Source organism: Bufo gargarizans, chromosome 5 (assembly GCF_014858855.1).
Source record: "Bufo gargarizans isolate SCDJY-AF-19 chromosome 5, ASM1485885v1, whole genome shotgun sequence".
Lineage (NCBI taxonomy): Eukaryota > Metazoa > Chordata > Amphibia > Anura > Bufonidae > Bufo > Bufo gargarizans.
Window position 1 is genome coordinate 124,057,358 of NC_058084.1, and position 14,925 is coordinate 124,072,282.

A 14,925-nucleotide genomic window follows, 5' to 3' on the forward strand; every position below is an offset into this window, starting at 1 on the left:
AGCACCTTTGCAGGGTCTAGCAAGCTAGTAAACCTATTGTTTAGGAAGTGAGTGAGACAAACAGAATCCCATATATAAAACTGAAAATCAGAGACGTATTGGAATAGGCGGCTCTACCTGTATCCCAATGGATGGATTGGTGCTCACCTCTCGATACCCCCAATACCGTGAATCATAAATAGCAGCAAAATATAAAGATATTTTATTGCATCTCCAAAATACATAAAGATCTGAATTCACCACCAGGTAGACTGATTGTATCAGGCATAAATTCCATCTCATCCAATTTATCACAATATATCAATAAATTGTTACAACCTACGGTTAGAAAAATACCCTTGTATATTAAGAACACCACAGATATAGTTAAGACACTGGAAGAATTAGTCTGGAAGGATGATTGGATATTGGGCACATTAGATGTTATCTCTCTATACATGATTATAGATCATTCAGTAGGATTGGAAGCAGTACACAAACAACTTGGGAATAAGAGTACAATGAAAGAAGAACAATTACTTTTTTTGTTAGCAGGTGTGAACTACATCTTGACCCACAATTATTTTGTGTTTGAGGGAGAATATTATGTGCAACATGGGGGTACCGCCATGGGCACCAGATTCACCCCCAGCTACGCCAACTTATTCATGGCCCAGTGGGAAACGGAGGTTATTCAACCCAAGCTGGGGACGAGTCTGGTACTATGGCAAAGAAATACTGCTGACATTGTCTTTATCTGGCAAGACGCAATGGAATCTTTGAACCACTTCTTACAAGACATTAATGTGAACGATAGGAATGTCATTTTTACTCCGGACATCAGTAGAACTAATATACAATTTTTGGATCTCACAGTGAGGGAACAAAATCTTGTATGCAGCACATATTTGAAACCAGTGATGAAAAATAGCTTTATCCTCTTCTCTAGTTGCCATCTCCCGAGATGGTTGACTAATATTCCTATGAGTCAATTTTGTAGGCTAAAACGTAATTGTATTGATGATACTCACATACATTTTTGGAAAAAGACTATCCAGCCAATTTATTGGGAGACTCACTGAGTAAAGTTAGGATTATGAACAGAAAAGAGTTCTTCTCCCCAAGCTAGAAACAGGTAAAGAAGATATACTAAGAGTAATCTTACCATATAAGATGGTAGAAAGGATCATCACTAGACATTGGTGTAATTTACTCAACGATAAGATTATTGGCCTATATTGACAAATACCCCACGTATCACTTATACCAAAGTTCCAAACTTAGGATGAAAGGTAGCTCCTTCAGTTAAGAATGAGAGAAGTATTAATAAGAGTTTCTGGTTGTCCTTTAAGGGATTTTTATAGATGTGGGCGTTGTGCTAATTGTAGGGTTACTGTATTTCCAAAAAAGTCAATTCCACTCAGAATACATTCAGTTTGGATATAAAGGAAGGACTGACTTGCGATTCCACAGACGTTGTATGCCTTATACAATGCACCTGTCAGAAACAGTATATTGGAAGGACAAAGAGGACTTTAAAGAAGAGAATTGCGGAACATGTGGCAAGTATTAGAAAGGGATATGAGCTACACTCTCTGTCCAAACATTTCAAGGAACACCATAATTGTGACCCTTCAACTTTGGTCTATGTAGCATTAGAGAAAGTCAAAAGATCCTGGAGGAGATGGAATCATGTGGCACATATTTCCAGGATTGAGTCTAAGAGAATATTTGATTTCAATACTTTGTCTCCAAGAGGCCTAAATGCAGAGATGGAGTTATTTGGATTCCTCTAGTACAGGCATGGAAAACCTGAGGCTCTCCAGCTGTTGTAAAACTACAACTCCCACCATGCCCTGATGTAGGCTGATAGTTGTAGGCAGTCTGGGCATGCTGGGAGTTGTAGTTTTGCAACAGCTGGGGAGCCACAGGTTGGCCATCCCTGTACAACCCATCGACTGAATTTGGGGTGGATGCCTGTTGGGGACGGGAGATCGGCGTCTGGCTGTTTATCAGCACCCGATCTCTCCTTCCCGGCAGGCTACCTCCCCCTGTGTCTCCCCCTCTGCATCTATGTACTTTTCCTTTATTGTGTAATTATTTTCCTTACTGTCCAGAATTAGTACATGTAGAATCTCATAGATATTATGGAAAATACAGCTATATGTTTTTTATGCATTTCCTGCACATGTGTATGCACCTTAGGTGTGAATATGCATCTATTAGTTTGGACATGCGTTTTATATGAATATGAGGTTTCATGTGCCATATATACTATTTACACCTAATTCGGTTTAATATATACTATGTTTTTTTATATTAGTCCAGAAGTTTTATGAGAATGAAGAGTTGTAAGGTGTTAAAGTAATGGAATTCCGAGCATAACCCAAGGCTGTTTGAAAATCCTGAATCCGGATATTGTGAATACCTCACTGTCCCAACAATCATTGCTACACCTCCCATATACCATATAAAAGGGAGGCTTCTACATCCAATGTTCAGCCACTGAGGAAGGGGCATGTGTAGCCCCGAAATGCCCCTTTTGATGCATCCCATAATCTTATTGGCCACAGATGTCGCATTGTTTGAGGGAGCGTGCAATTGGCATGCTGACTGCAGGAATGTCTACCAGAGCTGTTGCCCGTGCAATGAATGTTCATTTCTCTACCATAAGCAGTCTCCAAAGGCGTTTTAGAGAATTTGGCGGTACATCCAACCGGCTTCACAACCGCAGACCACGTGTAACCACACCAGCCCAGGACCTCCACATCCAGCATTTTCACCTCCAGGATCGTATGAGCCACCCGGACAGCTGCAGCAACAATCAGTTTGCATAACCAAATAATTTCTGCACAAACTGTCAGAAATCGTCTCAGGGAATCTCAATGCTCGTCGTCCTCATCGGGGTCTGGACCTGACTGCAGTTCATCATCATAACCGACTTGAGTGGGCAAATGGTCCGGCACTTTGGATGAGTCCCGGTTTTCACTGTTCAGGGTAGATGGCAGACAGCGTGTGTGGCGTTGTGTGGGTGAGTGGTTTGCTGATGTCAACGTTGTGGATCGAGTAGCCCATGGTGGCGGTGGGGTTATGGAATGGGCAGGCGTATGTTATGGACAACGAACACAGGTGCATTTTATTGATGGCATTTTGAATGCACAGACGTGACGAGATCCTGAGGCCCATTGTGTTGCCATTCATCCATGACCATCACCTCATGTTGCAGCATGATAATGCACGGCCCCATATTGCAAGGATCTGTACACAATTCCTGGAAGCTGAAAACATCCCAGCTCTTGCATGGCCAGCATACTCACCGGACATCACTGGACATGTCACCCATTGAGCATGTTTGGGATGCTCTGGATGGGCGTATACGACAGGCAAAACTGTGCATATTTCAGATGGCTGTGCTGAGGCAGGGGAGGGAGAGGCGTGTCCCTTTTCCTTCTTCTGATACGCTGCAGGAACTAGACCGGCAGCCTATCAGAGGCCGGCGCGATGACGTCATCGCACCACCTGAGCCGTACAGCGCGGGACACAGACCGGAAGAGGCCTGCATTGCATCGCTGGCACTGAGTTTTTTTTTATATATATACAATACTTTTACTGGCACATTGGGGAGGGGGACTGTTATTACTGGCTCATTGGGGAGGGGGGTCTGTTATTACTGGCACATTGGGGGGCTGTTATTACTGGCACATTGGGGGGGCTGTTATTACTGGCACATTGGGGGGGCTATTACTGGCACATTGGGGGGGCTATTACTGGCACATTGGGGGGCTATTACTGGTACATTGGGGGCTATTACTGGCACATTGGGGGCTGTTATTACTGGCACATTGGTGGGCTATTACTGGCACATTGGGGGGGGTGACGAAACCAACCTCGCCACGGTGTTTTGGAGGGGGCTGGTTGCTAGCCTCTTGTCTCAGGATTATGGCCCATACTAACTTTAAAGAACACAGGCCGGCCGCACAGCTTAAATCTGTCTTTGGAATTGTATTTTATTATGTGAGGGTACCCAGATGGCTAGTTTAATTGTATTCGTGTGGTCTGAGTGCCATTCACCTAATGATATGCACTCAGACTTGAGCTATCTGGGAATATGTTAAATGTCTGTGGTTGCTGGGAGGGTGTGACATTGTGTGTTTAACTGGTGATTTCTGTCCTGTTGTCCCCGCATCTGTATTGGCGATCTCCCCTTTGTCCTGAGAGATAATTGGATTATCCCTCGGTTGTCTCTGGGGCAGAGAGGAGGAAACCATGATGCATTGTGGGGATGTGCTGTATCTGTTCGGTGTGTCGCAGTCTCCATTCTGGTCCCCTGGGGGCGTGTCCACCAGATATGGACCTGCATAAATACGGGCGAGTAGCCCTCAATAAAGTGTTCCTGTTTTATCCTTCATCATGCTGAGACTGGTGTTTGGATAACTGATCAGAACTGGGGGATTGCTATACGCTGAAGATTTGCTATACTCCCCTGGCATAACTACTAGCTCTTGTAAGAGCTGTTCCTGCTCTCTGGCTGTAGGAGAGGTTCACCCACTGGAGCCTGGAGCCTTGTCGTAGGTCCAGCGTGGGTGGAGGACGGTGAGACCCCAACCAAGCTGCGGCGGTTCGTGGGGTCTGCAGGGCGTACGGTGTCAAGTGGAGTGCTTGGAGTCCTCGGAAAGCACTAGGAGCATCTATCGACGGAGGTACCCGGTCGGGGTGCTAGGCGTTCCGTTACATTGGTGGCAAGCAGTGGGATGGCGTCCTAGTGTGAGGAGAAGCAGCTCGGAGACACCGTTTGTGGAGTATATTGAGGGCAACGCTAGTATCCGTACAGCGCCCCTGGCTACAGCAGGATGGAATCGGCTAGTCTTCGAACAGCGTTCCACTACGAGGAGGATGATGACCCCGACTGGAGGGATGCAGACAGAAAGGAATTCTGTATGATGCCCTGGAAGATGCCCAGCGGCGGCGAGGTGAGTGTCTCCCCAGTTATGAGCAGCGGCTACAAAAGCGTGTGGCGATGCGGATGGGTCTCTTGGGAGAGCAGCCCCTGGATGACTGGGTAACAGAGCTCCAGAACCTGGTATGTAAGGAGCTTTGGCTAGAGGACGCTTACCAGGCCCTAAGGTGGCATGTCATTCAACATTCCCCCTGGATGGCTGAGCACGACAGACCCGAGGGTGAGGATTATGATGGACCTGGGTTACTATGGGATGTCTTGGAGGAGGACATTGATCTTGGCAGCACAGAGGAGTCTAGGTTTTGGGACATCTACGACTACCGATGGGCATGCATGATTATGCTGACGAAAGGGAGGTGAGCAAAGACATGATCCACCTGGTAACAAGGGAGTGGGAGCTGGAGCAGACCTACCAACACCTGCTCAGCTCTGTTCATCCCCAACCTACTCGACAAGTAGAGCCAGATCTGCCCTCCTACAACTGGGAAGACTTGCCGGCGATACCCCCTGCTTCCCTACCAACTCCCAAAGTAGGGAACTTCATTGACTGGTTCTGGGAAGACGTCCCGACGGCAGGTAGAGATGGGACCGAAGTCTCTCCACCGGCCCTACAGGGATGCTGGGTAGCCGGCCCAGATCCCCAACTACAGCCAGCATTACCTGGAGTCCAGACAGTCGGTCTGACTTCCCATCGACAGCTTAACTTACAGGGAGAGATGACAACCGGTCTCTCTCCCCAGCGGCAGACAGGATCACAGGGAGAGGAGATTGTCAGTCCCCCGTCCCTGCAGCAACCAGCATTACTAGGAGTGGAGATGGTCGCACCCACTACCCAGCACCAGGCAGCGTTACAGAGAGTTGAGACAGTCGGTCTGACTCCCCAGCAGCAGTGTGTTGTAAAGAGAGAAGAGACAACCGGTCTCTATCCCCAACCACAGGGGGACAGCACCCCTAACTTCGATGGTGCAGATGGGACCGCGGCCTCTGCACCAGGCCTACCAGGATACTGGACGGCCGGTTCAGATCCCCCACCAACCCTGCAGGAATGCCTGGAGGAGGAGGTAAGCGATTCCTCCTCTCCACAGCCGATCTGCAACAAGGTCCTGGGGATAGGATTTCCTGATTCCATCCCAGCGGAAGAGCTGGCATCTGGGCAGAGCGCAGTCGGCCTCTGCCCTCCCCTATCCTCTTCTCCAGAGCCGGACTCCCCACCGGCTACCCCAGCGGAAGAGCTGGCATCTGGGCAGAGCGCAATCGGCCTCTGCCCTCCCCTACCCTCTTCTTCAGAGCCGGACTTTCCACAGGCTACCCCCGCGGAAGAGCTGGCATCTGGGCAGAGCGCAGTCGGCCTCTGCCCACCAAGTACCTACAGCTCCAAGCTGGAGAACCACAAGGCAGCAAGGAGTCGCAGATGCCCACTCCACAGCTGGGGACATACAGAACAGAGCCAGGCCCCAAAATTCAACAGGTCCAGTATGGGGTTGTGGTTGGACTGCCAGACTAACTCAGGTACTGACCGTGAGGTCAGGTATCTGGTTAGTCTTCCCTGGAAGGGGGAGATATGTGACGAAACCAACCTCGCCACGGTGTTTTGGAGGGGGCTGGTTGCTAGCCTCTTGCCTCAGGATTATGGCCCATACTAACTTTAAAGAACACAGGCCGGCCGCACAGCTTAAATCTGTCTTTGGAATTGTATTTTATTATGTGAGGGTACCCAGATGGCTAGTTTAATTGTATTCGTGTGGTCTGAGTGCCATTCACCTAATGATATGCACTCAGACTTGAGCTATCTGGGAACATGTTAAATGTCTGTGGTTGCTGGGAGGGTGTGACATTGTGTGTTTAACTGGTGATTTCTGTCCTGTTGTCCCCGCATCTGTATTGGCGATCTCCCCTTTGTCCTGAGAGATAATTGGATTATCCCTCGGTTGTCTCTGGGGCAGAGAGGAGGAAACCATGATGCATTGTGGGGATGTGCTGTATCTGTTCGGTGTGTCGCAGTCTCCATTCTGGTCCCCTGGGGGCGTGTCCACCAGATATGGACCTGCAAAAAAAAGGGCGAGTAGCCCTCAATAAAGTGTTCCTGTTTTATCCTTCATCATGCTGAGACTGGTGTTTGGATAACTGATCAGAACTGGGGGATTGCTATACGCTGAAGATTTGCTATACTCCCCTGGCATAACTACTAGCTCTTGTAAGAGCTGTTCCTGCTCTCTGGCTGTAGGAGAGATTCACCCACTGGAGCCTGGAGCCTTGTCGTAGGTCCAGCATGGGTGGAGGACGGTGAGACCCCAACCAAGCTGCGGCGGTTCGTGGGGTCTGCAGGGCGTACGGTGTCAAGTGGAGTGCTTGGAGTCCTCGGAAAGCACTAGGAGCATCTATCGACGGAGGTACCCGGTCGGGGTGCTAGGAGATCCGTTACAGGGGGCTTTTATTACTGGCACATAATGGGGGCTGTTATTACTGACACATTGGGGGGGCTGTTTTTACTGGCACATTAGGGGCTGTTATTACTGGCACATAATGGGGGGCTGTTATTACTGGCACATTGGGGGGGCTGTTATTACTGGCACATTGGGGGGGACTGTTATTACTGGCACATGTTGGGGGGCCGTTATTACTGGCACATGATTGGGGAAAGGCAAGGCAAAACTGTGCACATTTCAGATGGCTGTGCTGAGGCAGGGGAGGGAGAGGCGTGTCCCTTTTCCTTCCTCTGATAGGCTGCAGGAACTAGGCCGGCAGCCTATCAGAGGCCGGCGCGATGATGTCATCGCGCCACCTGAGCCGTACAGCGCGGGACACAGACCGGAAGAGGCCTGCATTGCATTGCTGGCACTGAGGTTTTTTTTATATATATATACAATACTTTTACTGGCACATTGGGGAGGGGGGCTGTTATTACTGGCTCATTGGGGAGGGGGGGCTGTTATTACTGGCACATTGGAGGGCTGTTATTACTGGCACATTGGGGGGCTGTTATTACTGGCACATTGGGGGGCTGTTATTACTGGCACATTGGGGGGCTGTTATTACTGGCACATTGGGGGGGCTGTTATTACTGGCACATTGGGGGGGCTGTTTTTACTGGCACATTGGGGGGCTGTTATTACTGGCACATAATGGGGGGCTGTTATTACTGGCACATTGGGAGGGGGCTGTTATTACTGGCACATTGGGGGCTCTGTTATTACTGGCACATGTTGGGGGGGCCATTATTATTGGCACATGATTGGGGGCACTTATTACTGGCACATTATTGGGGGCACTATAGGGGAATCTACCGAGGCTACAAATAAGGGGTATTTTATATGGGGGGCTCTGTACAGTAGAATTTTATACTGGGACACATTTTGGTGGGTACTATGGGGAAGGGGGAGAGGAGTACTATGGGGTCATCTACGGGGGGCACTAAGAAGGGGTATTTTATACTTGCAAATTATGGGGGACAATGAGGGCATCTACTGGGGCATTTTATACTGGTACATTATGGGGGCACTAGGAGGAAGGGGAGAGAAGAGCACTATGGGGGCACTATATAGGGGTATTTTATACTGGCACATTATGGGGCACTATGGGGACATTAGCTCAACTGGGGCATTACAAGGGGGTATTTTTTGCACTGTCACATTGTAAGGAGAATTATTTCTACTGGGGGGGCATTATGATGGGCTTTATTACTTCTACATGGTATGACCCCCTAGTAGCAGCACCGGCCTCTCCCTGCTCTGCTATCCCTCTGCCCCTTCTACAAATCCTTATTATGAAAACTTTCTCATTAGTATAAAACACATCAGCTCCACCGAGCACCACAGCCAAAGTGTTGAAGTGGTGTCTGAGATCCCCAAGGGCCAAGCCAAGTAATTGTAATTTTTCATGTGAAATATGTTTGTTATACACATATAGCCTACACTGTGCCACACAATATACAGTAAACCGCTACACTATGTAGTCTGTTCTATAAGCACCATTGTTTTGTGGCAGTGGACAGAAAATAATCTGGAAGTGCCCCTCCCAATATTTGAGAGTAATGGGTCTTTCAGTTCAGCTCATGCAAAATGGGAGCAAAACAGAAAGTGTTGCGTTTATATTTCTGTTCAGTGTATATCCCATAGACCTTCTGCTACCATCTGGAACTGCCATTTTTACCACAAAAAACGCACCCAATTCTCTTTAATATATTTATTAATGATCTTGTAGAAGGCTTGCACAGTAAAATATAAATTTTTGCAGATGACACTAAACTGTGTAAAGTAATTAACACTGAAGAGGACACTATACAGCTACAGAGGGATCTGGATAGATTAGAGGCTTGGGCAGAGAAGTGGCAGGTGAGGTTTAACACTGACAAATGTAAGGTCATGCACATGGGAAGGAATAATGCAAGTCACCCCTACATACCAAATGGTTAAACACTGGGTAAGGCCTCATGCATGCGGCCATTGCTCAGCCGTTCCATGCATCTGGGACCGCAATTTGCAGTCCCCAATGCACGCGCAACATCTGTGCAGATTCCGCAGGTGGGTCCAGACCCATTCAAATTGAATAGGTCCGTGATCTGTCCGCAACTCAAAATAGTAGTGCACGCGTTCTGTGGTGCTTCCGTGGGGTTCCATGCTTCCATGCTTCTGTTCCGCACCGGACTTCCCGGATTGTGGACCCATTCAAGTGAATGAGTCCACATCTGTGATGCGGGGTGCACAGGGCCAGTGCCCGTATATTGCGGATCTGCTGTTTACAACCGTGTGCAAAAGGCCTAACACTGACATGGAAAAGGACTTTTGAATTTTGGTGAACTGCAAACTAAACTGTAGAAACCAGTGTCAGGCAGCTGCTGCCAAGGCCAATAAGATTATGGGATGCATCAAAAGGGGCATAGATGCCCGTGATGAGAACATAGTCCTGCCACTTCGCAAATCAGTAGTCAGACCACACATGGAGTACTGTGTACAGTTCTGGGCTCCAGTGAACAAGGCAGACATAGCAGAGCTGGAGAAGGTCCAGAGGAGGGCAACTAAAGTAATAACTGGAATGGGGCAACTACAGTACCCTGAAAGATTATCAACATTAGGGTTATTCACTTTAGACAAAAGATGACTAAGTAGAGATCTAATAACTATGTATAAATATATCAGGGGTCAGTACAGAGATCTCTCCCATCATCTATTTATCCCCAGGACTGTGACGAGGGGACATCCTCTGCTTCTGGAGGAAAGAAAGTTTGTACACAAAGGATTCTTTATGGTAAGAGTAGTGAGACTATGGAACTCTCTGCCTGAGGAGGTGGTGATGGTGAGTACAATAAAAGAGTTCAAGAGGGGCCTGGATGTATTTCTGGAGTGTAATAATATTACAGGCTATAGCTACTAGAGAGGGGTCGTTGATCCAGGGAGTTATTCTGATTGCCTGGCTACCTCACAGTTTTTTTTTTGCCTTCCTCTGGATCAATATGCAGGATAAAAGGCTGATCTGGATGGGCAGGTGCCTTACAAGCTATGCTACTAAAACATACAAGTGCAAAAAAGCCTGTGTGTGAACCCACCCTAAATCAGTGTATACTAAATTTCCATGAGTATTCTCTATTCACAGCTCTGCAAACACTCTGCCTATTTTCACTACATTCTTATTGGGGGTAAGAAGATATTTTTTTTAAATCAATCTCAATGTATTTAATATGTATGTTTATTCTTGATACTAATAGTAATTTAAAGAAATTAAGTTAGTTTTATAAAGTACTTACCAAGACTGTCTTCTAAGTAGTATGGGACTATCAGTGGCCATCTATATTGCGAACCAATAATTGCATTTCTTAGTGTCTAAGGTAAAAAAAAAAAAAAATGCAATTAATACAATACACTATTAATCTCAAAAACTAAAAATACATAGGGTGCAGCACTGTATAATATTACTTAGAGGCTATGTACACTTTTGGGGGGATTTTCTTTTAGCATTGTACTTATTTGGAGCTAAAAATCAGCCTGTGGATTTTCTGTTATGTGGGGAGCTGACAGGCTTCTTATCTCTGCTCTCTGACCTTATTCTTATCTTACTGATAAGAATGGGCTTAACCCCTTAGTGACCAGACTGTTTGTTTATTTTTTCCATCTATATAGCTGTATGAGGTCTGTTTTTTATGGGACATGTTGTAGATTTTAATGGCACCATTTTGAAGTACACATAAGGCTACTTTCACACTAGCGTTCGGGCGGATCCGTTCTGAACGGATCCGCTCATAATAATGCAGACGGAGGCTCCGTTCAGAACGGATCCGTCTGCATTATTTTTAGCATATAACAGCTAAGTGTGAAAATAGCCTCGTACGGATCCGTCCAGACTTTCAATGTAAAGTCAATGGGGGACGGATCCGCTTGAAGATTGAGCCACATTGTGGCATCTTCAAACGGATCCGTCCCCATTGACTTACATTGTAAGTCTGGACGGATCCGCACGGATCCGCACGCCTCCGCACGGCCAGGCGGACACCCGAACGCTGCAAGCAGCGTTCAGCTGTCTGCCTGTCCGTGCGGAGGCGAGCGGAGCGGAGGCTGAACGCCGCCAGACTGATGCAGTCTGAGCGGATCCGCTCCATTCAGACTGCATCAGGGCTGGACGGCTGCGTTCGGGTCCGCTCGTGAGCCCCTTCAAACGGAGCTCACGAGCGGACCGACGAACGCAAGTGTGAAAGGAGCCTAACTTTCTGATTAACTTTTATTAACTCTTTCTGGGAGGGAGATTGGAAAAACAGCAATACTGCCAATGTTTTCGTTATAAATTTTACGGCGTTCATTTTTCGGTATAAATAACATAATATCTTTAATCTTTGGGTCGGTACGATTACATTGATATCAAATACATATAGTTTTTTTTTCAGTTTTACTACTTTTGTTCAATTAAACCCCTTTTTAAAAGGAAGAAAATCTTTTTGCATCGCCGCTTCCCAAGAACCATAATTTATTTTAATTTTTCTGTCTGTGGAGTTGTGTGAGGGCTTGATTTTTGCGGGATGACTTGTAGTTGTCATTGGTATCATTTTGGAGTAAATACTCAAGGCTTATTTGGGGCCTATATCAGACCCCAGTCATCCTTTACACACATCGGCACCCCTCAATCGCATTTGTGGGTTGCCGATGAGAGACAGAGGGAGCCCGCTCCCTCTGTCAGCGATTTACATGCAGCGGGCGCCATTGCCCGCGGCATGTAAAGCAGTAAACAGCCCGGATCAGCACTCCTGCCAGTCCAGGCGGTTAGAGCAGGAGCATGGCTCTCATGGGAGAGATGGGCCCCCACACCCCGCTGCACGCCATACCCTCAAAATCAGCTTCAAAAAAAGCCTCCCCCATTAATTTCAATAGGAAGCAGCTTTTTTTCTACATGTGGAAAAAAGAAGTGTGGAAAAAAGAAGTAGCTTGCCCTATCTTAAGGCAGAATCAGCATTGAATCTCCAATTGAAATGATTAGGAAGCATTTTTTATGCGTTTTACATGTGTTTTTTGTGCAGATCTGCTTCAAAAACATCAAACTGAAAATTCAAGTGAACATCCATTGGTTAAAAAAAGATGTGTCAAACAACCGTATCCTAAACTGCACCCAAAAAAATTTGTTGTTTTTTGCGCTGAAAAAACACGTGGATTCCACACTTTTTTAAGCATGTTTTTTAAAGTCTGTCATGTGAACTGGCCCTAAGAAAAGCAAAAAAGCAAAAATATTTGTACGACTTGACTGGAACTTGCAGTCACTACTATTTTAGAGCTGTGATTTGACTGTAAAAACACAAGCAAATTATAGAAAAGTCACAAGCAACTCGCACACGACTTGCATTGTGGTCTACAATGGCAAAGTCAACTTTTGAGTAGGTGACCCAAAATCCAACATTACTGGAACAAGAGTAAGGGGAGTTGAGAGAAGGGTGGGAAATCACTCCATCAATACAGATAATCTATATGAGTGCAATCAACCACTTGCTCTGTAATCCCTTAGGCTCTTTTGACAACCATCAAGCGGCCACTATCAAAAATTATTGCAGTCTATGCGGCTACTCACATGGCCATTTTTTATAGCCAGTGAATAGCTGCCGTCAAAAATAGGACATGCCCTATTTTTGGCCATTTTCACAGCCAGACGGATCCCACTGAAATCATTGGGACCATTTTTAACAGCCACTTAGACAGGAGCAGTGAGACTATGGAACTCTCTGCCTGAGGAGGTGGTGATGGTGAGTACAATAAGGGCTGTTTCACACGAGCGGATGCCGTGCGTGACATCCGCTCCGTGACAGAGTGCCAAGATCCGATGCAGACTGCAGAGGCACGGAGCATTAACATGACTGATAATGCTCCGTGCCTCTCTGTGACCTCTTTACTACGTAATCACAGTGACAACTGTGATTTCGTAGTAAAGAGGTCGTAGTAAAAACGGGATGTTCCATTCTGCAAAATGCAGAACGCACATGGTTGGTATCCATGTTTTGCAGATCTGCAATTTCCCTGCTGCAAAACTACAGCCATCCGCATGAGCCCTAAGACATTAAAGGGGTTGTCCAAGTTATTTTTTTGTTCTGTTCTAACTAAGCAAATGTAAGGGGTTTTCAATTCACTTACTTCATCTACAGTGGCCCTGTTCTCCTAGTCAGCTGAGTGTCACTTGACCTGTAACATCAGCGTCTTTCTCTGCTCTGTGCACAAGCCTGAGGGAATGGCTCTGCCTTTGTGCACGAAACCTCACCGTGAAGGCTGTGTTGGTTGGAGCAATTAGCCACAGCCCCTGCACTGCCCGATCTGCTAGCTGAGCAGTCTGCCCTGTGTCTCCCCGCCCACTGCATTTTTCAGCAATGTTTAACCCCTTCTACCATCTGCAGTACAGACTCAGGGCTGTAGGCTCTGCTGAAGATACTGAGTAGCTGCAGGGTTTCCTCTTCTCCAGGCATTGAAGAGACAAATGCTGTGCACAGGATCTTCCCTCCCTCCTGACAAAATCTACTCTGTACTTTTCCGCTGGCTGTGAGGAAGTGTCTGCAGAGCATTGCACAAAAACAGGTAGGGGAAAGATCCTGTGTGTATCAGCAATGTCATTGTACTGTACATCTGGGCCTTGTAGTCTCACTCATGCAGCATGAGTATACCAGCAGTTAGACTGCAGACAGGGCAGCAATTGTATTCACTCTCTTTGCAGAGCTGGGGAAGGGGCAGTCTTTGTTGATACCCACAAATATTTATGAAGAAAACCTCAGAGATTGTTGTTACATCCCCCCCCCCCCCCCCCCCGTCACTGTACATAACACTGTACTCATGCATTGTTGTTCATCAAAAATGTCTGATCCAAATGGAGAAAATGAGAAATGTTTTCCAAGTACGGTATGTCTTTAACAGTATGCTGGGCGGGAGGGGCTGGATTGAGAATTTGGAAAGGGTGGGGAGCCAATTTAACTTTTCCCCCAGGCAGCAGAAAATATAGGTGCACCCCATTGTGAACCTATCATAAATATATGGAAAAAGTGTATTCAAAATAGATTTGAAATAGCGTACAGAATCATTAAATGAAACATCAGTACTTACTGAATCACGCTTAATGTCTCCTTCAAATAAGTTTAAACCAGCGGCTGAAAAAAATAAAAATAATTTACGTATATATAATTTATCTACAATCTGCTAATACATGACAGATTTACATGTCAGCTTTACATACCTATATTTATGCTAGGAATATCCTTAAAGTCTGGAAGAAGTCTGACATTTCCTGCAAAAGAAAGTGTAAAAAATCAGTATCAGTATACTTTTAAAAAACATGTAACGTTTTAGGCAGCTGCCAGTGTTTCTCCTGCTGCCTGCATGTCCAAAATTAAATTATCCCTGAAATAGACTGATATGGCAAAATAAATATTTTGATCATCTTAGATAACAAAGCATTTAAAAAACAAAAAAATATTCTTTAATGTCTCCACATTCTGAAAGCCATAGTTTTATTTATTTTTTGGGTGACTGTCTTGTGTAGGG

At 46.3% G+C, this 14,925-nt stretch overlaps 1 protein-coding gene across 1 annotated transcript in view; it reads right to left on the reverse strand.

Annotated features, from left to right (window-relative positions):
* The window catches only part of LOC122939336 (meprin A subunit beta-like), a 186,965-nt gene that overhangs the window by 69,746 nt on the left and 102,294 nt on the right, over positions 1-14,925 (reverse strand). The window contains 3 exon segments of the mRNA XM_044295405.1: positions 10,677-10,752; positions 14,488-14,531; positions 14,618-14,668. Coding sequence (XP_044151340.1) covers positions 10,677-10,752; positions 14,488-14,531; positions 14,618-14,668 — 171 coding nt within the window.